Source organism: Schistocerca americana, chromosome 1 (genome assembly GCF_021461395.2).
Source record: "Schistocerca americana isolate TAMUIC-IGC-003095 chromosome 1, iqSchAmer2.1, whole genome shotgun sequence".
Classification (NCBI taxonomy): domain Eukaryota; kingdom Metazoa; phylum Arthropoda; class Insecta; order Orthoptera; family Acrididae; genus Schistocerca; species Schistocerca americana.
Window position 1 is genome coordinate 245,768,867 of NC_060119.1, and position 26,443 is coordinate 245,795,309.

The 26,443-nt window shown below is 40.9% G+C and overlaps 1 protein-coding gene across 2 annotated transcripts in view; it reads left to right on the plus strand.

The window, feature by feature from the left end:
- The window catches only part of LOC124553793 (zinc finger protein 236-like), a 237,404-nt gene that overhangs the window by 174,800 nt on the left and 36,161 nt on the right, over positions 1-26,443 (plus strand). For both annotated transcript variants that reach the window (XM_047127806.1, XM_047127878.1), the window contains exon 21: positions 15,415-15,608. In XM_047127806.1, the coding sequence (XP_046983762.1) occupies positions 15,415-15,608 (194 nt within the window). The remainder of the gene's footprint in view (positions 1-15,414; positions 15,609-26,443) is intronic.

Sequence of the window (26,443 nt, forward strand, 5' to 3'; positions counted from 1 at the left end):
ACTCTGTGACAACTGCTGAAACGAATTTTAACAGGTCACAGGAAAATATTGCAAATGGTGGTTGAAAAGCGTTACTTTCAAAGCAAATTTCATTTTACGCAATATGAATTACGTTACGTGTGCAAATGTGTTTTGAATTTCTTAAATCACAGAGCATTTGATTCTCGTTTAAAGCCTAACACTGTGAGGGCCAACAACTTAGAAGTAGTATTGTTTAAAATCTTACTGGTACATTTGCGTGATGTATATTAAAGTGTTAAAAGTGCAAAATGACCAATACTATATGGGAGAGCTTAGCTTTACTTGTAGCTACACTATGTACACTCCTGGAAATTGAAATAAGAACACCGTGAATTCATTGTCCCAGGAAGGGGAAACTTTATTCACACATTCCTGAGGTCAGATACATCACATGATCACACTGACAGAACCACAGGCACATAGACACAGGCAACAGAGCATGCACAATGTCGTCACTAGTACAGTGTATATCCACCTTTCGCAGCAATGCAGGCTGCTATTCTCCCATGGAGATGATCGTAGAGATGCTGGATGTAGTCCTGTGGAACGGCTTGCCATGCCATTTCCACCTGGCGCCTCAGTTGGACCTGCGTTCGTGCTGGACGTGCAGACCGCGTGAGACGACGCTTCATCCAGTCCCAAACATGCTCAATGGGGGACAGATCCGGTGATCTTGCTGGCCAGGGTAGTTGACTTACACCTTCTAGAGCACGTTGGGTGGCACGGGATACATGCGGACGTGCATTGTCCTGTTGGAATAGCAAGTTCCCTTGCCGGTCTAGGAATGGTAGAACGATGGGTTCGATGACGGTTTGGATGTACCGTGCACTATTCAGTGTCCCCTCGACGATCACCAGTGGTGTACGGCCAGTGTAGGAGATCGCTCCCCACACCATGATGCCGGGTGTTGGCCCTGTGTGCCTCGGTCGTATGCAGTCCTGATTGTGGCGCTCACCTGCACGGCGCCAAACACGCATACGACCATCATTGGCACCAAGGCAGAAGCGACTCTCATCGCTGAAGACGACACGTCTCCATTCGTCCCTCCATTCACGCCTGTCGTGACACCACTGGAGGCGGGCTGCACGATGTTGGGGCGTGAGCGGAAGACGGCCTAACGGTGTGCGGGACCGTAGCCCAGCTTCATGGAGACGGTTGCGAATGGTCCTCGCCGATACCCCAGGAGCAACAGTGTCCCTAATTTGCTGGGAAGTGGCGGTGCGGTCCCCTACGGCACCGCGTAGGATCCTACGGTCTTGGCGTGCATCCGTGCGTCGCTGCGGTTCGGTCCCAGGTCGACGGGCACGTGCACCTTCCGCCGACCACTGGCGACAACATCGATGTACTGTGGAGACCTCACGCCCCACGTGTTGAGCAATTCGGCGGTACGTCCACCCGGCCTCCCGCATGCCCACTATACGCCCTCGCTCAAAGTCCGTCAACTGCACATACGGTTCACGTCCACGCTGTCGCGGCATGCTACCAGTGTTAAAGACTGCGATGGAGCTCCGTATGCCACGGCAAACTGGCTGACACTGACGGCGGCGGTGCACAAATGCTGCGCAGCTAGCGCCATTCGACGGCCAACACCGCGGTTCCTGGTGTGTCCGCTGTGCCGTGCGTGTGATCATTGCTTGTACAGCCCTCTCGCAGTGTCCGGAGCAAGTATGGTGGGTCTGACACCGGTGTCAGTGTGTTCTTTTTTCCATTTCCAGGAGTGTATATTAATTTAAACCATTAACTCTTTGTATTTGTGTGTTCGCGCTACTGAACAGTGATGTTGGTTGCTATTGGTGGACTACGTCACATGTCCTATGCTCTGAATATCTGCTATAATCGACTGGCGAGAGGACATCAGCTATGATTGCCTTACCAAAGTGCATTACAATCTCAATTTCAATGCTTCAGAAAGTAACGTGCTTTGTTTGGTGGAATTAAAATGTATACTTTCGTAATACAAAAACATGCAGCGAATGCTGCTGCACATCAAAGATCTGTCCAAAATACGCGTGGGTTTGTTCTTTTTTTTGGGGGGGGGGGGGGTGTTCATTTTTTTTAAGTGCCAGAAAGTTCTACCCTAGTATATAAAGCCCTAATCATAAGATAAGTTTTATGATTCCGAGAGAAAGTATTCTGTCACTTAACACTGAAAAATTGTATTTTTAAGTGGGACATCCAGGAAAAAGCCAGTATAATTTTTTTCCTTGTCCATGCATACAACCTGAAAAAAGAACACCTGTGTCTTTCCATGGAAGCCCGTATTTGCCTTATTTTATTATAATGATCATTTCTCCCTATGAAGATTGGCGTCAATATAATTTTCACATTCAGAGCACAAAGTTGGTGATTGAAATTTCTTGATAAGATCCCATCCCAACGAGAAGCACCTTTGTTCTAATGATGGCCACCCCAAATCCTGTATCATGTCCCTAACACAGTCTCCCTTATTTCTCGATAATACAAAAAATGCTGCCCTTCTTTGAATTTTTTCAATGTACTCCGTTAATCCTATCTCGTGAGGACCCCACAGCATACAACAGTACTACAAAAGAAAATAAACACGTGTAGTGTAGGCAGTCTCTTTAGTAGAGCTGTTCCAGCTTCTAAGTGTTGTGCCAATAAAACAGTCTTTGGTTTGCCTTCCCCACAACATTTTCTATGTATTCTTTCCAATTTAAGCTGTTCATAATTGTAATTCCTAGGTATTTAGTCGAATTTATGGTCTTTAGATTTGATTGATTTTATCAGGTTATCGAAGTTTAACAGATTCCTTTTAGCACCCATGTCAATGGCTTCACACTCTTTATTATTTAGGGTCAATTGCCAATTTTTGCACCATACACATATCTTCTCTAAATAGTTTTGCAGTTGGTTTTGATCTTCTTGTGGTATCCTCATTGCCACTGTAGTATCCTCATCACCTCTGTAGAATCCTGTACCGCAACAAAGAGAATGTTGCTATGGGTGACGAATATTGTCTTTCCAAAACACAAATGCACACGTGGATTAATACGGTTCCATGAACATTTACTTAAATGGAATATAATCCATGTATTGGGGTACAGGCTTATCAGTAATAGTCTTCTTGCAGGGAGTATAGGTAATCTTCCTATTACAAACTTTAGTCTCGCTATAGTCACAGCTAACACTTGGTTCAAGAATCATAAAAGAAGGTTGTATACATGGAAGAATCCTGGAGATACTAGAAGGTATCAGATAGATTATATAATGGTAAGACAGAGATTTAGGAACCAGGTTTTAAATTGTAAGACATTTCCAGGGGCAGATGTGGACTCTGACCACAATCTATTGGTTATGAACTGTAGATTAAAACTGAAGAAACTGCAAAAAGGTGGGAATTTAAGGAGATGGGACCTGGATAAACTGAAAGAACCAGAGGTTGTAGAGAGTTTCAGGGAGAGCATAAGGGAACAATTGACAGGAATGGGGGAAAGAAATACAGTAGAAGAAGAATGGGTAGCTCTGAGGGATGAAGTAGTGAAGGCAGCAGAGGATCAAGTAGGTAAACAGACGAGGGCTGGTAGAAATCCTTGGGTAACAGAAGAAATATTGAATTTAATTGATTAAAGGAGAAAATATAAAAGTGCAGTAAATGAAGCAGGCAAAAGGGAATACAAACGTCTCAAAAATGAGATTGACAGGAAGTGCAAAATGGCTAAGCAGGGATGGCTAGAGGACAAATGTAAGGATGTAGAGGCTTATCTCACTAGGGGTAAGATAGATACTGCCTACAGGAAAATTAAAGAGACCTTTGGAGAAAAGAGAGCCACTTATATGAATATCAAGAGCTCAGATGGGAACCCAGTTCTAAGCAAAGAAGGGAAAGCAGAAAGGTGGAAGGAGTATATAGAGGGTCTATACAAGGGCAATGTACTTGAGGACAATATTATGGAAATGGAAGAGGATGTAGATGAAGATGAAATGGGAGATATGATACTGCGTGAAGAGTTTGACAGAGCACTGAAAGACCTGAGTCGAAACAAGGCTTCGGGAGTAGACAACATTCCATTGGAACTACTGACTGCCTTGGGAGAGCCAGTCCTGACAAAACTCTACCATCTGGTGAGCAAGATGTATGAGACAGGCGAAATACCCTCAGACTTCAAGAAGAATATAATAATTCCAATCCCAAAGAAAGCAGGTGTTGACAGATGTGAAAATTACCGAACTATCAGTTTAATAAGTCACAGCTGCAAAATACTAACACAAATTCTTTACAGACGAATGCAAAAACTGATAGAAGCCGACCTCGGCGAAGATCGGTTTGGACTCCGCAGAAATGTTGGAACACGTGAGGCAATACTGACCCTACGACTTATCTTAGAAAATAGATTAAGGAAAGGCAAACCTACATTTCTAGCATTTGTAGACTTAGAGAAAGCTTTTGACAATGTTGGACTGGAATACTCTCTTTCAAATTCTAAAGGTGGCAGGGGTAAAGTACAGGGAGCGAAAGGCTATTTAAAATTTGTACAGAAACCAGATGGCAGTTATAAGAGTCGAGGGGCATGAAAGGGAAGCAGTGGTTGCGAAGGGAGTGAGACAGGGTTGTAGCCTTCCCCGATGTTATTCAATCTGTATATTGAGCAAGCAGTAAAGGAAATAAAAGAAAAATTCGGAGTAGGTATTAAAGTCCATGGAGAAGAAATAAAAACGTTGAAGTTCGCCGATGACATTGTAATTCTGTCAGAGACAGCGAAAGACTTGGAAGAGCAGTTGAACGGAATGGACAGTGTCTTGAAAGGTGGATGCAAGATGAACATCAACAAAAGCAAAACGAGGATAATGGAATGTAGTCAAATTAAGTCGGGTGATGCTGAAGGAATTAGATTAGGAAATGGGACACAAAGTAGTAAAGGAGTTTTGCTATTTGGGGAGCAAAATAACTGATGATGGTCGAAGTAGAGATGATATAAAATGTAGACTGGCAATGGCAAGGAAAGCGTTTCTGAAGAAGAGAAATTTGTTAACATGGAGTATAGATTTAAGTGTCAGGAAGTCGTTTGTGAAAGTATTTGTATGGAGTGTAGCCATGTATGGAAGTGAAACATGGACGATAAATAGTTTGGACAAGAAGAGAGTAGAAGCTTTCGAAATGTGGTGCTACAGAAGAATGCTGAAGATTAGAAAGGTAGATCACATAACTAATGAGGAGGTATTGAATAGAATTGGGGAGAAGAGGAGCTTGTGGCACAGCTTGACAAGAAGAAGGGACCAGTTGGTAGGACATATTCTGAGGCATCGAGGGATCACCAATTTAGTATTGGAGGGCAGCGTGGAGGGTAAAAATCGTAGAGGGAGACCAAGAGATGAATACACTAAGCAGATTCAGAAGGATGTAGGCTGCAGTAAGTACTGGGAGATGAAGAAGCTTGCACAGGATAGAGTAGCATGGAAAGCTGCATCAAACCAGTCTCAGGAATGAAGACAACAACAACAACAACAGTCACTAATCTGGTTACTATGTACTGTCGTAACCTGTGACTTGAACTGAGCCCACTCTGCAATTGTACTGACAGATGCCAGACTCTGAGTGAGGCAGTGAGGCCCTCCGGTCAGTGGTGGCAGCCTGAATATTGCTCTGGAGAGGGCATTGGCAGCGTGTTGCTTGTCGGCTTGTCTGGCTGCTCTTGTGATTGGTGTGCTTAATCCTACACCTACTTATCGATCTTCTCGCTTCCACTTTGCCGACCATTGTACTGGCAATAGCTTATGCCACCACATTCCCCCCCTCCACCTCCCGGAAATGCTGCACCATTGTGTGGCCATGCGGTTCTAAGCGCTTCAGTCTGGAACCGCCTGACTGCTACGGTCGCAGGTTCGAATCCTGCCTCGGGCATGGATGTGTTTGATGTCCTTAGGTTAGTTAGGTTTAAGTAGTTCTAAGTTCTAGGGGACTAATGACCACAGATGTTAAGTCCCATAGTGCTCAGAGCCATTTGAACCATTTTTTCAACACAGTATAATTCATTGTTCTGATGTGAGATTTGTAATTGGCAGGCAAACTACACCATCCAAGCACTGGAATTTCCTGTCTGTTGTAAGCAGTGAGGTGCTTGGTAGATTAAGAAAGGTGTGGCGAACCTAAGTGTTTGTACGTCGCATGATTAAGCAGGATTACTGAGGCACCTGTGTCTAACTGAAATCTCACACAGTGGCCAACAATTCGTAATGAGACATATAGTTTGTTAGAATGTCATTGCACAGCACTAAGGCGAGGAGTTGGCCCAACCTTAATCTTACCTTTGTCAGAACCTCTTGTAGGTTTTGAAAACACAGCGTTCACTGCATGTGCACAAGCCTGTTTTATTTTCTGAGAGTGGGAAAACTGGCGTTTTTGTACCATTGCAAACAAACCGCTTGGACATGGTCTTTTCTTTTCCACATGCATAACATGTAAATTAACGTGATGGCCAATCCTGTCTTTTTATGGTGAGCAGAACATCTAGGGGAAGAGTTCATTAAATTCACAGATATATTTACATGTCTTTGTGGCTGTCTGTGCGGCTGTGTAGCACTGGTTGTCGTCGCTGCTTGCGGCAGTAGCAAATAAGGGGCGACTCGACCCAACAAATCGGGGCCTGGTCAGGCTTAGTGGCCACTATGGCAACCAAATCATATTGCTCTAAAATTTGCAATACGTGGGGAAGTGATGCATGAGTACTTTAAGATCTGTTCTCCTATTCTATAAACTGGGACATTGAATGTTATTGCATCCTGTATCATTAAATCACTGTAAAAGTTGCCACAACTACACTTAAATTTACACTTCCTAGCCATACCCATTAATTCAGTGTACCACTGGTGGTACACATGTTCCGGATTTTTCTGCAAATGAAAGAACTGATATCTAGCTGCAGCTACTTGGGCTTGCTGGTCATAGAATTAAGTTAATGCAGCAATTACTTAGTCATAGACGTTCATTGGGAGATGCTGTTGGAAATAGTTTTTTGTTAACCTGAACACTGGGGACCCCACAATCGAAAGAAAGTATTGTAACTTTACAGTACCTTGAACATGTTGTACTTGAAAATGTGCTTGGAATTGAGTCAGGTATTCAATCCATTCCTCTTCCGTTTTGTTAAATTACTGGAATGTTCGTATACTGGTTGATGGCACTTGTTAGGCTTGTTGGTTGGTCTGCTGTGGTTGTGCGCCCGATGCAGCTTGCGCAGCCAATAGTTGTATTGTCGTCAGTAAAGTTGCAATTTGTTGATTCTGAAACTGGAAAGCTTGTGTTAGATCTATAGCAATGGCTGTCTGCTGCAGCTGAGGCATCGGGGCAGGGGTTGGATGAGGCGGGGAATTCATAGTTTACACAAACACATTATATCAAAAAGCAAGCAAAGCCTACGAAAAGAGAAATTTGATTAGTTGTATGGCTTCCCTGCTGGAATACGTGCAAGAACTCAACTACAGATTAGCAAATAGAAACACTTGAACACGATCACCTCTGCAAGTTAAAACCCAAGAGAAGTAAGCAAAATCTTCGGCCAAGTTGATTATCTGCAATCGCCACTGAATTATCTTCGTCGCCACTGCAGAGTCTTGTACAGCAAGGAAGAGGATGTTATTATGGGTGTGCCGGTATCATCATTCTACAACACAAATGCACATGTGGATTAATACAGTTCTTTATTTACATGAAAATTTACTTAACTGGACTTGAGTCCTTGTGTTTTAATACAAGCTCTTCAATAATAGTACTCTTGCAGACAATAGTGGTAATCTTGGTATTACAAACTTCAGTCTCGCTATAGTCACAAATCTGGTCGCTATGTACTGTCGTAACCTGTGATGTGAACTAAGCCTGCTCTGCGATTTTACTGACAGCTGCCAGACGCCAGACTCGATGAGTGAGTCAGTGAGGCCCTCCGAACAATGGCGGCGGCCTAAATACTTACTGTCAAGAGAGCGTTGGTGGTGTGTTGCTTGTTGGCATGTCTCTGGCCTCTCTTGTGATAGGCGTGCTTGATCCTGCACCTGCTTATCAATCTTTGCGCTTCCTCTGTGCTGACCAGTGTGCTGGCCACAACTTATGCCAGCACTCTTCTGAAGACTACTAGACAATAAATTACAACCTAATAAGATGGCTGCTCAGATTATCTCTTAAATTGTTTAAGTAGATCAGGAATGGCAGAGGGGCCTATAACACTACCTTGGGGATCACCAGAAATGAGTTCTGTTTTACTGTATGATTCTGTTAATTACTATGTACTGGGACATCTCTGACAGGAAATCATGATCCCAGTCACACAACTAGATGATGTTCCATAAGCACGCAATTTGATTTCAATCCACTTGTGACATATGGTGTAAAAGTCTTCTGGAAATCTAGAATTAGGGAATCAATTTGAAATCCTTTGTCGATAGTACTAAAAAACTTCATGTGACTAAAGAGCTAGTTGTGTTTCATGAGAATGGCGTTTTCTGACTCCTTGTAGACTGTGTCAATGGACGTTCGTCATGAGGTAATTCACAGTGTCTGTACACAATATATGTTCCAAAACACTGCTGCATATTGGCTAGTGATAGGGGCTTGTAATTTAATGGATTGCTCCTATTGCCTTTCTTGAATAATGGTGTGACATGTGCAACTTACCAGTCTTTGAATATGGATCCAAAGGGCAATTGTACATGGTTGTTAAGTATGGAGCTAATGCATCAGTACTTGGAAAGGCACCTGATTGGTATACAGTTTGGACCAGAAGACTTGCTTTTATTAAGTGATTTAACTTGCTACTCCACTGCGAGTATACCTGCTTCTAAGTTACTCATGTTGGCAGCTGTTTTTTATTCAAATTCTAGAATATTTACTTCATCTTCTTTGGTGAGATAATTTCGAAAGGCTGTGTTTAGTAACTGTGCTTTGGCAACACTGTCATCATCAGTATTTCCATTGCTATTGCTTGGAGAAGCCATTTATTGTATCTTGCATCTTGTATTGCAGCGATTTGGGGGAGTGGACTTGGGGTGGGTGGACACTTTGCTGCTGGTCACCGTTCTGCTGGACCTCAAGCATACTACACTTGCTTTAGCGGAGCAAGATTTCTCATGTATATCGTGTATATACAACATAGCAGAATTGTTGGAAGCGCGTGCTTTGCTTCGGCACAGCAAAATTGTTGTGTGAAGACTTCGGTGTGGTCCTATTGTGGTACAGCCGCTGCTGGTCTACTGGCAGTGCGGTGCCCGCAGGTGTGGGGGTGCTTTTGTTGTGAGTTGTCTAATCTTCTTTGTTGTAAGTTGTCTACTCTGCTACCAACATGTTCCAATCAGAAACTGCCATAGGGCATCCTCCTTGCTCCTATGAGAGTGGGGAAATTCCTACGTCAGGGCCTGTGGTGCTACACAGAGACTCGCCTAGTGTCCTTGGTAGGGCTGGTGCTGTTCGAGGAAACCTAACAATGCCAATAAGATGGCACTATGAAAATTATTAACAGATTGCCCCAAGCTGAACGGTTGCTACAAAACCACATGCAGGAGCACATCAGTTAAATTTCAGCCTCTGCACCACCAAATTGCAGAAAACTAATAGGACTGTTTTAAACAGAACAACATGCCCCATCACACACATCTCACAACAAAGCTAGACATCTTTCAAGGCGGAGATCAAAGGGCTCTCTCCCAACACAAACCCAGCAGAAATTATGCCAGACTAATCTTCTGCAAATTCAAAATAATTGAGGTTAAAGAAGAAACATGTGGCTCTGATCCAGCAAAACCTGGAAAGGGTCACAAAAAGCACGTCTCTTTCAAAGCTGTGCTACAACCAGTGGAGAATAATACAGAACTGTAAGCAATAAAACACATGCTGTGTTGCTACATCACTATTGAAAAACATCAGCAGCGTGAAGGCCCTGTACAGTGACAACAGTGCCAGCAGCCCCTTCATAGTGCTGAGAACTGCCAACCATCCAGGTGTATCAAATTTGCCGGCCTCCATCTCTCTAGCATGTGCACTAAAAACCATGCAAAGTGCACATTTTGCGGAGATAGCCATCCGTGTAACTACAGCCGCTGCCCCACAAAACGAAAGCCAAACGCAAGCCATGACCTGCTGTTGTCCTCATGGTTTACTACTGCAGCTGTGATAGCGACCATGAGCTCTGCTGCCTCAGCCACACCCACAAGTACAAGCTTTGCCACAATCAATAGTCACAGTCCCTGTGCTTACCCATATCCTGATGGCCACTGCCGCCTGTCCGCCCCGCACCCCACCCCACACATCAGCGCTCCCCATCCCACACATCAGCGCTCCCCATCCCAGGATGAAGAGACAGTTAACAAACAACCACAGTCTTCCACTAGCACTCAACCGGCCACGTTTCTCAATAAACTGAGAGATCTGCGGCATCTGTATGCAGCAATAAACCTTTCTGCATACTTATCCACATTTAAGGACACTTGGACAAAGTTTCATACTGCGCCTAATGCCCTAACTAAAGTCATGGGTATTGCAGATGATGATAGTAACATATTTTTATGGATTTCCATAGGTCCAACAGAATGAAAATTTAACCTGGAATGCCAAACAAGAAAAACTGTTTAGGAAGATTTTGTATACTGGCACTCCATCAGTATTATGTCTGACAGAATCACACTTGAAGCCTGAAGACCAATTCACTGTCAGAAACTTTCGTGAAAATCTGGGCATTGAGATCGATCAACGCCTAACGTGGAACAAACATCCCACCACTGCAGCAAACAAAGGCTGTGTTCTTTTTTGTAGGTTGTATCCCCTTCTGGAAGGAGACAGACTAACCGTTCCATCCAAATTCCTCCCCTGGTGCCAGCTCATACTTCAGGTCATCCTGTATGGTTCAAAAGTGTGATCTATGGTGTCAGACACAGAACTAACAAGACTGCTGCGTCTCCAAAACAAAGTTTTTTGTGTCATCATAGGCGCTGGCAGATACATCCCCAATACGCGTATAAGAGATCTTTTCGGCCAACCCACCATCTACGCACTTATTCAGGCTAAATCCACAAAATTTTACAAAACAACACAAACTTCGCCCTATATTCTCATTCAAAATTTAGGTCAAGAACCAGTAGAATCTTCTCACAGGTGCACAAAAGTAAGCCTTATGCGCCACTTTAGGGGCCAATAACACGTACGCAAAACACCAAGCACTAGCTTACACACTGAAAACACACACACACAACCCCAGTTCCTCATCTTCACTTAACCCCTAGCACATTCTGAAGTCAGAGGGGCACTTAATGTTCAAAAATAACACAACCATAACCTTCATCGCCGCTATCATACTTTACATACGACCAGAATCTCTTTGGATTTTCTGCCAGGTTTTGAGACAAAGTTACATCGTGAAAACATAAAAGCTCTCACATTGAAATCTGCACTGGATTTCAAACTATTGTAAAAGATCACCAATCTTTTCCATTCGTGTAAATTTGCTACGCTTTTTTCATTGTTTTTGTGCGCCCTAAAACACTAATCCTCCCTCCATCCTCCTTTTTCATTGTTTCTGCAACACTATCATGACCTGTTGTGTGTGCTGTGGGTGATTAGCTCTTTTGTTTGTCAATTTAATGATATAAATCTCTCAACTGCTGCCGATACTGTTTCTTGGTATACACTTATATTGTTAATTTGGAAGGAGTGGGTGTTGTCTCTCATGAAGGCATCAAGCAGAATTTTTATCTGCTTTTGTGAATAGATATATTTTTCATTTATTTGTGATGAATTGGGGAGTTACCGTAGTCAGTCTCGCTACGTCAACCCTGTGTCCACTAATCCCTGTATACATTTTAGGCACATTATTGTTGGTAAGAGATAAAATGTGTTTTCGCAACCATTTACTATTTGAGTGGGCTTATGAACTAACTGCTCGAAATAATTTTCAGAAAATGCATTTAGCACAATTTCAGATGATGTGTCATGCATACCTCCATATTTAAACACGTATTTTCACCATCATATCGACGGTAAATTGAAGTCGCCACCTTGTAATTATTTGAATCGGGTATGTGTTCGAAATTAGATTCAAGTTTTCTTAGAACCTTTCAGGAATTGTATCATCTGAGTTGGGAGTTCAGTGAAAGAATCCAATTACTATTTTATTCCTGTTGGCAAGACTGACCTCTACCCATACCAACTCAGAGCAACTATCTACTTCAGTTTTGCTACAAGATAATCTACTTCTAATAGCAACACACACACCATTGCCAACTATATTTACGCTATACTTTCTCAACACCATTTGGCCCTTCGCCAAAATTTCAGCTGAATTTATCTCCAGCTTTAGCCAGCTTTCAGTTCCTGTAACAATTTCGGCATCAGTGCTTTTTATTAGCACTTGGAACTCCAGTACTATCCCAACATTGCTACGACAATTTAAAACTGTTATACTGATGGTTCCTAGATCTCAGTTCGTCCTCTGTTCAACTTGCACCCTTTGAGACTGAAGTCCTTTTTGTATTTCCCTGAGACCCTCTAACCTAAAACCTGTTCATGTTTTGCATCAATTTAGAGCTGTATTTAACATGTAGCTTTTCATTAACAATTTTCTGATCTCAAGGTTTATACACTCCTGGAAATTGAAAAAAGAACACATTGACACCGGTGTGTCAGACCCGCCATACTTGCTCCGGACACTGCGAGAGGGCTGTACAAGCAATGATCACACGCACAGCACAGCACAGCGGACACATCAGGAACCGCGGTGTTAGCCGTCGAATGGCGCTAGCTGCGCAGCATTTGTGCACCGCCGCCGTCAGTGTCAGCCAGTTTGCCGTGGCATACGGAGCTCCATCGCAGTCTTTAACACTGGTAGCATGCCGCGACAGTGTGGACGTGAACCGTATGTGCAGTTGACGGACTTTGAGCGAGGGCGTATAGTGGGCATGCGGGAGGCCGGGTGGACGTACCGCCGAATTGCTCAACACGTGGGGCGTGAGGTCTCCACAGTACATCGATGTTGTCGCCAGTGGTCGGCGGAAGGTGCACGTGCCCGTCGACCTGGGACCGGACCGCAGCGACGCACGGATGCACGCCAAGACCGTAGGATCCTATGCAGTGCCGTAGGGGACCACACCGCCACTTCCCAGCAAATTAGGGACACTGTTGCTCCTGGGGTATCGGCGAGGACCATTCGCAACCGTCTCCATGAAGCTGGGCTACGGTCCCGCACACTGTTAGGCCGTCTTCCGCTCACGCCCCAACATCGTGCAGCCCGTCTCCAGTGGTGTCGCGACAGGCGTGAATGGAGGGACAAATGGAGACGTGTCGTCTTCAGCGATGAGAGTCGCTTCTGCCTTGGTGCCAATGATGGTCGTATGCGTGTTTGGCGCCGTGCAGGTGAGCGCCACAATCAGGACTGCATACGACCGAGGCACACAGGGCCAACACCCGGCATCATGGTGTGGGGAGCGATGTCCTACACTGGCCGTACACCACTGGTTATCGTCGAGGGGACACTGAATAGTGCACGGTACATCCAAACCGTCATCGAACCCATCGTTCTACCATTCCTAGACCGGCAAGGGAACTTGCTGTTCCAACAGGACAATGCACGTCCGCATGTATCCCGTGCCACCCAACGTGCTCTAGAAGGTGTAAGTCAACTACCCTGGCCAGCAAGATCTCCGGATCTGTCCCCCATTGAGCATGTTTGGGACTGGATGAAGCGTCGTCTCACGCGGTCTGCACGTCCAGCACGAACGCTGGTCCAACTGAGGCGCCAGGTGGAAATGGCATGGCAAGCCGTTCCACAGGACTACATCCAGCATCTCTACGATCGTCTCCATGGGAGAATAGCAGCCTGCATTGCTGCGAAAGGTGGATATACACTGTACTAGTGCCGACATTGTGCATGCTCTGTTGCCTGTGTCTATGTGCCTGTGGTTCTGTCAGTGTGATCATGTGATGTATCTGACCCCAGGAATATGTCAATAAAGTTTCCCCTTTCTGGGACAATGAATTCACGGTGTTCTTATTTCAATTTCCAGGAGTGTATTTTTGGATGTAAGTAGTTGTTTCTTTTTATAGAAAGTACTTTTGTTTTGTGCAATCCTTGCTACTGTGCCTTTATTGCACCTTCATTCTGTGTGTATTATACTTCATAATTCATATATCTCTTTGAAACGTTATGTCCACATTTGACATTTAGCTATCCAGCAAGTGCACTTATGCACACACCATTACCTTAGTTTTCTTTTTATGTGTATATTATAACTGTCTACTATGACACATTTCATTTCATTATACACTAAACTCACTCCCTGTTCACTTTTGCTAGCCACTGCTATAGCAGCAGCAGATGATATCATGCTATTTTTTTGTCAGTGAAAAACAACCCTCACATTGAGCTACCCCTTTATTTCCTTCATTGCCACTTCTATATCCAAATTACTTATTAGTGCTCAAAGTGGGTAACGCTGCCTTACACCGTTCCATTTTTTCTTCCTACGGTGTCATACTATCATTTCTGACTACTTCAGTTTGCTTTGCACGAAGAGAATGGGCCACACATCTGCCCCTGTAGTGGATACCACACTACCTAAGAATGGAAAGCATTTTATTGCTTTTAATAGTATCAAAAGCCTTCCGCAGATCATCTGTGCTTCCCTGTAATACAATGTACATCCAAATTGTAATTCTGTTTGGGCTTCACTTTTTTGCAGCACTTCTGGTAGCCTTTTGTTATAATCTATAACTCGATTTTTAAAATTTTGCAGTTTATTGTCCCCAAATAAAAAATAGTAGAGACTGTTAAATTTCTAAGATACATTTCATTATTGATTTAGCCAAACTTTCTGTAGCTAGATAGGATCACGTAAGTAACAGAGTTCTCGTATTCTAAAGCCATAAATCAAGTTCTCTCAATCCATTACTCCCAATATTCTCACACTCAGGTGTGAATACCCTTGTGGCAGGGTACTTGCACATGATGTCAGGCAATTCTACATGTTCAGTCTAGTTTACATGACACTAGGTTGCAGGCAACTGCGCTACTGACCACTGCGCATGCGTGCCGCGCGTTTGCACAACTCGGCGCTGAAACTAAACACTTTCAGCTTGTTCCAACTTTGGCAACACTAGTTTCATGAGTTTTGAGGTTATGCATGTTCGTAGAGTGTAGACAAACTGAAATATGGAGTGGGGAATGGAGAAAAATATTCACTTTTTGAATCTCTATGCTTTGCATAGGTGTTTGTGGGATTTTAGTGATGCAGATTACAAAAATAAGCAGCATATTGCTGCCACTAAGACATGAAGGTATTTGAATGTTAATACAATGTGACTGCCTTTATTTTTTGAGGAGTCAGATAATGGCTATTCATTTACTTGTTTTACTTCAGTATTTTCGAAATCTTGTGCAGTATGTAGTATTATTTTTGTTACAGGCTCCTGATACTTTGGCATTAGCTTTGTCGAACATGCTGCCACAGTCAGATCTTTCGAAGAAAAATGAAGTACCAAAGGACGGTGAGCGAGTGCAGCAGGCTCAGTCTACCGTTGAGGAAGTAGTTGATGAAAACTATGCTTTACTGGGTGACAGCTTCCACAATCAGTTATTAGTAGATGAAAAACAGCACAAGTAAGTATTCCTCTCGTTCCTGTATAATTTTATAGCTTCCACCTCTATCTTTAGTATCAAACCACAGTAAACTTGTGGAAGTACCTTTTTCTGTCAGTATCCCATGTTTAATGTATCTCATATTCCATATAATTTTTAAAAAATCTAGATATTTAGAAATAAGCAGTGTCGGGAAAATTGGCTGTACGTTTGCTGCAGCAACAGAAATGGGGCTCATGCCTTTTTAGTTTAAACTAGTGAGTTTTTCAACATAAAAGTCCACTAACAGGATTTCAGAGACCAGTACCAGTAACAGTTCTTTGTTAACATGCTTAAATTATTGAATATTGGAACAAGTTTGTGGGTATAACCTGCTCATCAAGCAAAAAATACCAATACCAAAACATTTAACATGAATGCGAGCACACCTTAATGCAGTAGTTGTCTTCCTTGGTATGTGTAGTGGATTGTTGTAGAAAAAGATAAGTATAACCTTTTTGAGTCACAATTTACTTTGTTTACTGCACTGTTGCTAAAACAAAAAAATTGTTGACACTTTAGATAAAAAGCCGCTCAGGAGATCTGTGACCACCTTTGCCAATAAATTGTAATACATTTGTCTTGCTTGCAAAAATGTTTCAGGAGAACCCCATTGCCAGATATATGGCATGAGAAACATACCTGCTAAAATCAATACAAAATATCTTGTCACTTCGCTCTCCATTCCATAATACCATCAGTGCCCAAACAAACATAGGCACTTAGACATGGTACGAGGGGAACAATTTTGCCAATAGGCGGCAATAGTGATAGTTATGGCTCTGAGCACTATGGGACTTAACTTCTGAAGTCATCAAGTGATAGTTATGCCTATGACATCAGGCATAATTGTTGTATGATACGTGTGTGTGTGGGGGACGGGGGGGGGGGGGGGGGGGGGGGGCTACGTGTGCGGACACCTGCACGCACATTGTAGTTGTGAAGCAAAATCTACTACGTTCCAAAGAGTTGCTAGATTTTTAAGATAGGGAGTGATGCAAATTGAAATTACTCAGTACGTAAATTCCATCCAAAACATGAAATACAGTATTACATAGCATAAACAAATTACAGATAGTTCAATGAATATAAAATTTTGAAGGAAGTGCGAGGGGGGAGGGAGGAGGGGGGGGGGGGCGGGGCACAATAAAATTGGTCGGAATTACTGCCTATGTATGGATTAATAGCAGATTATACAAGTAACATAGAGATCACACATTACAGATACTCTACAAAAATTGTCGGTAATTGTAGTTACATATTTCTATCGAGGAGGGTGTAGTTGCTGCACTTGGGGCTGCTGAAGTGCATATGGGAATTTTCCGTACACAAACTTCAACCAACCTATTTAGATAATGTATGACAGTAAAAATAGTTTAGAGGCAAAAGTACATGACAGTCAAAATGTCAACCAACTTATTAGAAAAACAGTTGTACATTACAATCCAAATAATAAAACATCAAGATGATAATCTTAAAAATGTGCATAGGAAAGGAGCAGTAGCATTTATTACATTCAAAAGGAATCATACATACTTATGGCTTAGTGCAAATTACACATGAAGACACCTTCAGAAAAAATTATTTTTAACGTATTCTGACTAATCAGAATTACAATCTGTTTTATTGACGTACAGTATGTCCCAACAGTTACCATTATACCTATTCTAAATGTACGCCCATTTATTGATTATTTACATTTTAATAATACTAGGAGAGAAAAAATGAACAAAAAGAAATGATTTACATTAATTTTCAGACCTTATTGTTTCCTGCCTTTTTTCCCTCACCAACCCTGTAGCCTATGGTATCAGTATTTTTAATCACTGTCATCATCATCATCATCATCATCATCATCATCATCCTAAATAGCACTGTGAAATTTCCAAATATTTTGCTATTTCTGAGGTTATCATTACAGTGAAATATGAGACAACAGCTCTCAGCCAAGCTGGTGTCAGTGTTCCCCGTTCAACCCTTCCTTATTGCTGAGCTCAAGCAACTGTGAAACACAGAGTGCTGGTCACATGTAACAACAACAACAACAACAACTACTACATAAAGAAAAGATCACAATTACGATTCAGTCCCAGTGTCAGACTTCCACTGTCCCTACAATCTAGTGATGTCTATGGGTAATTACCCCGCAATTTGTCTTGCTGGTGTAATTTATCCTCACTATAACAATTACTCAGTTTAATATGGTTTATTTCCTTTGAGACATTTCATTCTGGATTAATTTTCTTTCTTGTTTTATTTGAATGTCACCATCATGCTCTAATGCTGATTGAAAACTGGTAACATTTTGTAATTGGGATTCTAATACATGAACAGTGACTGAATTTCTTGTTGCAATCCGCTCAGTAAATCATTACAGTCTCTAATAACCAAATAAAATATTGGTCTGGGTTCTGAATCAGGCAATGCTTCTTAAAGGACGATATTTCTGTTTTTGAATGTTTCCTTTACTTAAAAAGCACCATTAATGTTTGTATGTGGTATCCATACATGTTGTTGTTTTTTGTTGTTGTTCTGGTCTTCAGTCCAGAGACTGGTTTTGATTCAGTTCTATATGCTACTCTATCCTGTGCAAGCCTCTTCATCTCTGAATAACTACTGCAACCTACATCCTTCTGGATCAGCTTGGTGTTTCCATCTCTTGGCCTCCCTCTAAGATTTTTACCCTCTACATTTCCCTCCAGTACTAAACTGGTGATCCCTTGATGCCTCAGAATATGTCATACCAGCCGATCCCTTCTTCTGGTGAAGTTGTCACAAATTCCTCTTCTCCCCAAGTCTATTCAGTACCTCCTCAATAGTTACGTGATCTACTCATCTAATCTTCAGCATTCTTCTGTAGCACCACATTTGGAAAGTTTCTATTCTCTTCTTGTCAACACTGTTTATCATCCATGTTTCATTCCATAGATCGCTACACTCCATACAAATACTTTCAGAAAAGACTTCCTGACACTTAAATCTATATTCAACATTAACAAATTTCTCTTTTTCAGAAATGCTTTCCTTGCCATAGCCAGTCTACATTTTATATCCTCTGTATTTCGACCATCATCAGTTCCCAAATAGCAAAACTCATCTACAACTTTAAACGTCTCATTTCCTAATCTAATTCCCTCAGTATCACCCGATTTAAATTAACTACATTCCATTGTCCCTGTTTTGCTTTTGTTAATGTTTGTCTTGTGTCTTCCTTTCAAGACACTATCCATTCCATTCAGCTGCTCTTCCGGGTCCTTTTGCTGCCTCTGACAGAGTTACAATGTTGACAGCATACCTCAATGTTTTTATTTTTTCTCCACAGATTTTAATTTCTACTCCAAATTTTTCTTTTGTTTCCTTTACTGCTTGTTCAATATACAGATTGAATAACATAGGGGATGGGTTACAATCCTGTCTCACTCCCTTCTCAATCACTACTTCCTTTTCATGCCCCACGGCTCTTATAACTGCCATCTGGTTTCTGTACAAATTGTAAATAGCCTTTCACTCCCTGTGTTTTACACCTGCCACCTTCAGAATACATGTATGGGAATATTTATTGCAAATCAGTTCAGATACAACAAAAGTTTGTAAGATGGTGACTTTAATGTTATTTCCTCCTGTGATTCACAAAATTGTCAAATTTTAATCACAGCAATAGACTGTTGTAGTGACTAATTCATAATTTTTCATGTGTATTTTGCACTAGCACTGCACAAGTCAGTGTCAGTGATTTTTCGAGCAATGTTGATACTGTATCAAGCACTTGAGCGTATTGGGAAATCTTGAGGCTGTTGGAATGAGAGTTTCATTTGCCGCCCCTTCCAAATTCTTCAAAGTAAATCTGCATGTGACCTCAATAGCCAAAGCTTCATCTCTAAATGTAATATGGCTGCTATAAATGTAAGACTACCCCTATATACTCTACTAAACAATGTAGAAAAGGGGGAAAACCCCATCTTATAATTGGATAAGTATGGTAAGTCATTGCGATTTCATTCACCAATGGGATTCTTCCCCTCACCCCAAACGAAACAAAGAGCCACACTTGTAATGCTACACCACCTGCAGATGACACCACTGAATAAAATGAAACGCTTAAATGTTCAAACTGTTTTGAAAGAAAGAATGACATAGGGTAGGTGGGCTTAAAAGCACATGGGCTTGGTTTTACTAAATATTTGAGAGAAATGTGCAACAATATTATATTAATTATGCATGCAACACCTAGTTCAACATCTTGCTAACATTGTGTAAAAGTTTCAGTACCACCCAGTAATTATTAGAGGAGTAATAATTTTTTTCCTAAAAAGTAACTTTGTGTACTCTTACCCCATGCTGTGGGTTAGCAGTACACAGTCCTGGGGGAAGAGAGAGCAGTGTGTCTTTTACCCCCAACTACAAAAAAATAAAGGGTCACAAATAAATACATGGAAAAATAAATTAGGAACTCCTTATTTTAAAAAAATCACAAGAACATAATTATATAATAATTAGGAACAGCCTTTTATGCATTTCTGTTTCACAGATTGAAACTAGTTGACTAAAAAGGATTATTGTGCTAACTTTGAATACTGACATAACTAAAATGGACAATCAAACAAAATATACATTCCTCTTGTAGAACAACAGAAAGTAACAGAAAAGAACCATTTTCAAATTAAGATACTTTCATGATGAAAAAGCAATGGGGAATGTGGAAAGATTAGTGGTTGCCTATCCAAACATGCATTTGAATGATAATTTCAGTAAATTGGACAGATGGTTGGAAAAGTTAATTGTATTTGCAAACCTTCCAGAGCATTTATAAATTGGTCTTGATAGTGGGTGTGTGTTGTTGTTGTTGTTGTTGTTGGTGGTGGTTTTTTACAAATGTCTTCAGTTTCGACATAACGTTCCTCGTCTGTTTAGTGACATCTTGACACGCCTGGGAGACACTTGTATCGTAGCAATGATTGAAGTGGTGAAGCATTTTCAGTAGGTAAAGGCGACAAAATTTTAGTTTTTCTGTGGACTTTTACAACTGTGAATTCCCCTGTCCTTATAGCAGAACTATCTCCTCCATCAGCTTCGTCCTCTGAAAAATCTATGTCCAGATCACAGCTACAGTTATACAGAAAAACCTTTGTCTCTGATATTGATGAAGACAATGTAAGAATTTTTTTTAACAGTAAAAAATATAGACTTCTTTCTGTTATGTCTAGCAAGGGCTTTCTTTTTCTTCTTGTCATCAAATGACTTCTTTTCGGCAGATTCCATCTCCCCTGATTGCCTTATGAGAGTTCTCTTTAACTACTCTGATGAACAGCCCTTCCTGCTTTTCCATTTTAGTTCAAGTTTTGGAAGCAAAACTATCCCGTCTGGTGATATCAAGGGTGCAACAGATGTAGGATTGGCAGAAGAGGAGGATATGCTGGGAGAGGAGCTAACGTGGCAGATAGCAGGTGTAGAGTTTGATGCAGAAAGATAAGTAGGCATCTCACAATGGGAGTAACAGTTGAAGGTCCTGATTCAGAAGTAATAAACTGTGGATCTTGCTCTTCGTGATTCCTGCCCTCATGCTCCTTATCTTCTACATTGATTGTCTCATTCCTTGGTAAACCATCATTATTATTTCCACCAATTACTATGAAGTGTTGCTCAGTAGACTTGTAAAAGTGACTGTCAAAATCTGGATTGATCACTTCTGATGGCACAAAATCTGCATCTTAAAATTTGTTTTGATTGAGAGGAAAAATTCCCGTTGCCCTGAAACCTGAGACAGTATTTTCAGCAGTAGCTGCCTTTTAAAATGCCACTTTCACCAGTTCAGCTCTGTTATACAAGCTCAGGACCTGCCTGGGATGACACACATTCCACAAATCTACTGTGTCATAAAGTGCCTGAAAGGCCTGAAAAAGTTGCAGTCAAGTGGCTGTGTCTTATGGCTGCTATGGGGTGGCAAACAGCAAGTGTATGTGGCTGTCTTTGGCAAACAAAGCTACCTCCAGGCCTTTGTGGGAGATATGAAATGATTAAGTCATGTAATAAACATAATTATCATGTAGCCTTTATGGGATATAGCCATATCACATTCCCTTGGACCCCCATTTATCACTTAAGGGTTCAAATCGCTTCTGTGCAAAAATGGAGGAGGATGGGACACGGTGTCTCACAGTATTCAAGGAACAGGCAATAGTGGCTGTTAGCCACTGTTCTGCAGTCGCTGTTTTCCCCACATTTCTCATCCCTCTTGTAATTACTTGTTTAAGGAGCTTGTCAGGCATTGTTTGAACACCTGCCTCGTCCATGTTGTAAATACGATCAAGAGGAAACCCAAATTTCTTGAAGACTACCTCCAGATTGTTAAATTCCGTCATGCATACTTCACTGGTGTTTCAGTCCATTCTTAGGACAATTTCTCTCTTTTCATAAACTCATGGATGAAGTCTGTACAAGCAAGTTGTGTGTGTGTGTGTGGGGGGGGGGGGGGGGGGGGGGGGGGGGGGGGGGGATCTGAAAATACATGTTGCAGTGATCTAAGAGTAAAGTTGAAAAAAAGTGTATCATGGGAAATGTAATGCTGAACTATTGTTTGTTCTTCCTCCAATGAAAAAGGTTTTGTGTGTTTCAGCCAAGTACTATCTTTGCCAGTTTCAAAAGTTTTTGTAAGGCAGCCTCTGAAAACCCAATAGCTTTGGCTGTTTGCCGTATTGGGCTCCCATTTTTGATAATGCCAACAGGTTGGTGGTAGAGCTGGTCTGTTATGGGCTGCTGAGTAAATGTTATTGGTCGGTTTCTGGAAAAAAAATGCTTTTGTGGCAGATGTGATTGTATTAGAAGTCTGTTTGAGTGATACCTTTGTTTGAAAAAAACAATATCCAACCAAATAAAAACTGCAGAAAGAAAAAATAATTTCAAGTCTCTAAGGTTAACAACGAGGCACCTAAGGTAAATAAACAAGAACAAAATATGCTTCAGTACTCTAGAAGGGACTACACAAGTCAAACTACAGTGATTGGGTGAAAGTGCCCACTGTGAACTTCTACCCCACTACAGCTGCATACTTTTACTCCATTCTGCTATTTTCTTTTCGGCAATCTACAAATAACAAATACAAGCAATGTAGATCAAGACAGATATTGAAAGCTGAGAGCTGCCAGTTCTAAGAGCAGATTCATCTAATTTTTAAGTAGATCTTAGTTCATGTAACACCAGCTGCAAGCATCCGACTGCCCCAAGGTTCCAGAATAGAAATGAGGAAAAGATGATTATGTGTGTGCTGCCTGGTGGTTGCATAATGAACTTCTGCTTTGGGGCCTGAAAGCTTGATGTGTACTCTTGCCCCACGGGTACTTTTATCCCTACCTACCCTACATATTTTTTTATATAATTTGAATTGAGGCAGTCTTTGCAATTGGTTGTTTCTACCAAGAAGGCCGTGCCACAGTGCCTCTAACTGCTGAAAATGCACGTAGGAATATGGTGCGTATGGAAATTCAGTATGCAAGTTTCAAACAACCTGTTTAAGAAACAATGACAGCCATAATAATAAGAGATCAAAAATAGAACTTTAAAAAATGTGGGAAGAATTAGAGCGTGAAAAGGAGCCACTGATAATTATGACTTTGAAGAAAGTTACAGTAGTAACATAGTGGCTATCAGTCATTGCATTATATTGTAAAACATCAGTCATTGCAATTGCTAGTGAAACCAATCGCAGTTTCCAGATGGCCATCTTCTGGTGGATACTGAGACAACACCTGTTATTGGATCTTATATGTAGTAGTGATAACACCAACAACTCTGCTACTTCCTTGTTTCTCGATAGGCTGAATCTTTTCAATTTCTTCTTTTGGTACATAAAAAATCTTTATGCCTGGAACACTATCATCAAAGAAATTGAACAAATCATATGGTGTCGATATTTGGTTATCTAAGTGCCTCTGCAGTCTAGCATGGGCTTCTAGTCTTTTTGCTGTTCTCCCAGTGCCATACAAAGCAATTGACCGTAGCTTCTTCCAAAAAATTCCATTCACCAGTGATGCCAAAATCCTTTTTGTTTACACTAATTGATGAAATTTTTGAAATTCTTATGTTGAGTAGCTGAACCATCACTAAAGTAATAAATGTTCTTAATGTTTTCAATCTTTCTTTTTAATTAACTTTATTTGAAAGGCTTGAACAGCAATTGTATCATGACGGAAACAGTTGCTTATCATACAAATGCTATAATCTGACATTCTTTGCCACCAAAAGAGACAACAAATGGATGTAATGTGACCTGCCTAATCTCCCAATGAAATTCTTGCGCGGTATTTTGAGCAGCAAATGAATAATTATCAGCAAAATCCATCAATATAATTAACTCATTTTCTGCAAGAGATCACTTCAGTTTTGTTTTGACACATCAGTGCCTCCATGAAATCTTCAACAGTTCTTTGACACATCTCTAATGTGTCTGTCAGTATGGACACATTGCTTGTATTCCATTGTTTGTTGAGGGTCATATTCTTTAAAAGCCTCTAGTCTCATTTTTTCTGGAAATTTCTCACAACGTTGCAGCATACAGTCTTTTGTTTCCAAACTGCATACAGTTTTTTCTCATCAAATATTTGTAGTCATCTTGGATGGATGTTGTTGGAGTCAATATTAATTTGACATTTTGATAAATTGCACAAACACCTACTGAATGTGATCCAGATACACCGACTGCTGTACACCATTTCGGCCTGAGCTCACAATTTTGAGAAGCTCAGTTGATTTCCGTATTGCTTCCAATAGGCAATGAACATTTCTTTCAGGATACAAAGAAGCAAGCATTCCTGGTTGTTAATCTCTCCCATTTATTCTTAATGCAACACAGTCCTTGTTGCCCAGGCATAAACGAGAAAAACTCATCTTCAAAAAAAAAAGTGAGGACAATTTGTTTTACTTCATCGTTGAGCTTTTTCCCTTTTTGGTTTGCAGATATTGCCAAAATCCCATATTCCATCATTAGTTTCCGAGCATTTTTCACCATTTTTGTTGAAATAGCAAATTCTTCAGCTGTTTTTTCAATAGTCCAGCTATTTGTGGCCAGGGTCCAAATTTGAACTTTACTGCAATTGTTTGAAGTTTGGAGCTTAATCTTAAGTTCTTCAATTAAGATGCCCATATCTTTACACTTTTGGCACTCTTCCATTTGTATTTGAGCAATATCTACTTGGCTCACACCAGCGTATGTGGCAATTACCTTAGTAATGCTGCCTTGGGCTTTCAGAACTTGTGCACTTTATGTATCCCATTGAATCCCTATTGCTGATCAGTGAAGCTTTAATGGTGACTCTCCAAGTGGTGGTGATCAAGTATGAGCAGTAAAACAAGCATCAACAACGTTCATGACTTCAGTAAAGGGTGATTCTTACTTATCCTGGTGGGTGATTCTTTTTGGGCCACTTCATGCCTACATTTGGTACAAATTTTATGACCAGATTTAAAAACTTCATTAGTCAGTAACTTCAACCTATCAGACATTGCATTGATTATTGGTGTTAAAGCCTTCTTGATTACATGTTTTTCTTTACCAAACAGGTTGAAAAATGTCTTCTGCAGGAATTGAAATTTCGCCATCAACAAGGTATTATGCCGTGAACAAATTTGGGCATCCTCAGTTAAATCAAGCCCAGACCTATTTCTTAGAAACTCCTTGTCCACTGGCGACATTTCTGTAACTGATGGTAGTTGACTTTCGCCATAATAGAATGGTGATGACTTACGATAATCAGCTCCATCTGAACCACCAAAGTAGCAGGATGCAAGGGTTTCTTGGTTCATTTTATGCAATAGTGTATCAGCCTATAACAAGCAAATTTGTAAGCTCATGAATATCCTGGTTTGAAACATAGTAGATTCAGGCTTGTTATATATAAAATATACAAATTAGCCTATCAAAACCTATTGTTTTCGTGCTTACCTTCAGCTACAACAACAATTATTGATTATTCAAACACTCAGTACTCAACGCCATGATTGTACAATGTCCGCACCAAAGATTACATCACACAGAAGACTGACACTGTGAAAATTGTCAGTAATAAAAGCAACAACTGAAAGTGGTGATTCAGCAATGTATCACTGCTGTGAGGATAGAGCCGTATGAAGTATTGCTGCTTTATAATTTCGATGGAAACTGAATGACAATGCATATTGCACCACCATGTATTGTAGGGTTAAAACATTTTAAAGCGACATAGCGTTCCATTATGATCTTCTGGATTTTATAATCTTAAGAGCATTTTCTGAGGTTTTATTGTATTTATATTCTATAATGTAAAATAACATAAACACGTCTTATCAGTATACACACAGTCCATAAACCACAGGCAAATCTTATACTATTAAGACATTACAATTACACATTTTTTATTTATGACTTCAAGTTTTATTAATTTTTTTGTATTTATGACTTCAAGTTTTATTAATTTTTTTGTATTTATCAGTAATTTATTTTCCCTAGTATTGATAGGTATTCTTACTCATAAAATTCAAGATCCAGAAATTAAACAATGTAGCTTTGAAAGCTTAAAGCATGCTCTTTCCACCTCTTGCACAAAAAAGGATTGAACAGGACACAGTTGAGATATTGCCACCAAAAAATACCCTAAAATTTGCACGCAGAAAATTTCGGCTAACTTTGCAGATGCGTATATTTTCGTCTATGCATCCAATGTTAATTAAATGTGATCCATACATAGATATCATAGGTAGAAAAAGTCCTCTGAAGTTTTGTTGTGATTGGTTCATATGAAAAGTAGCAGGGATCGGTCAAACCTTGGCTCTCAGAATAATACAATGAA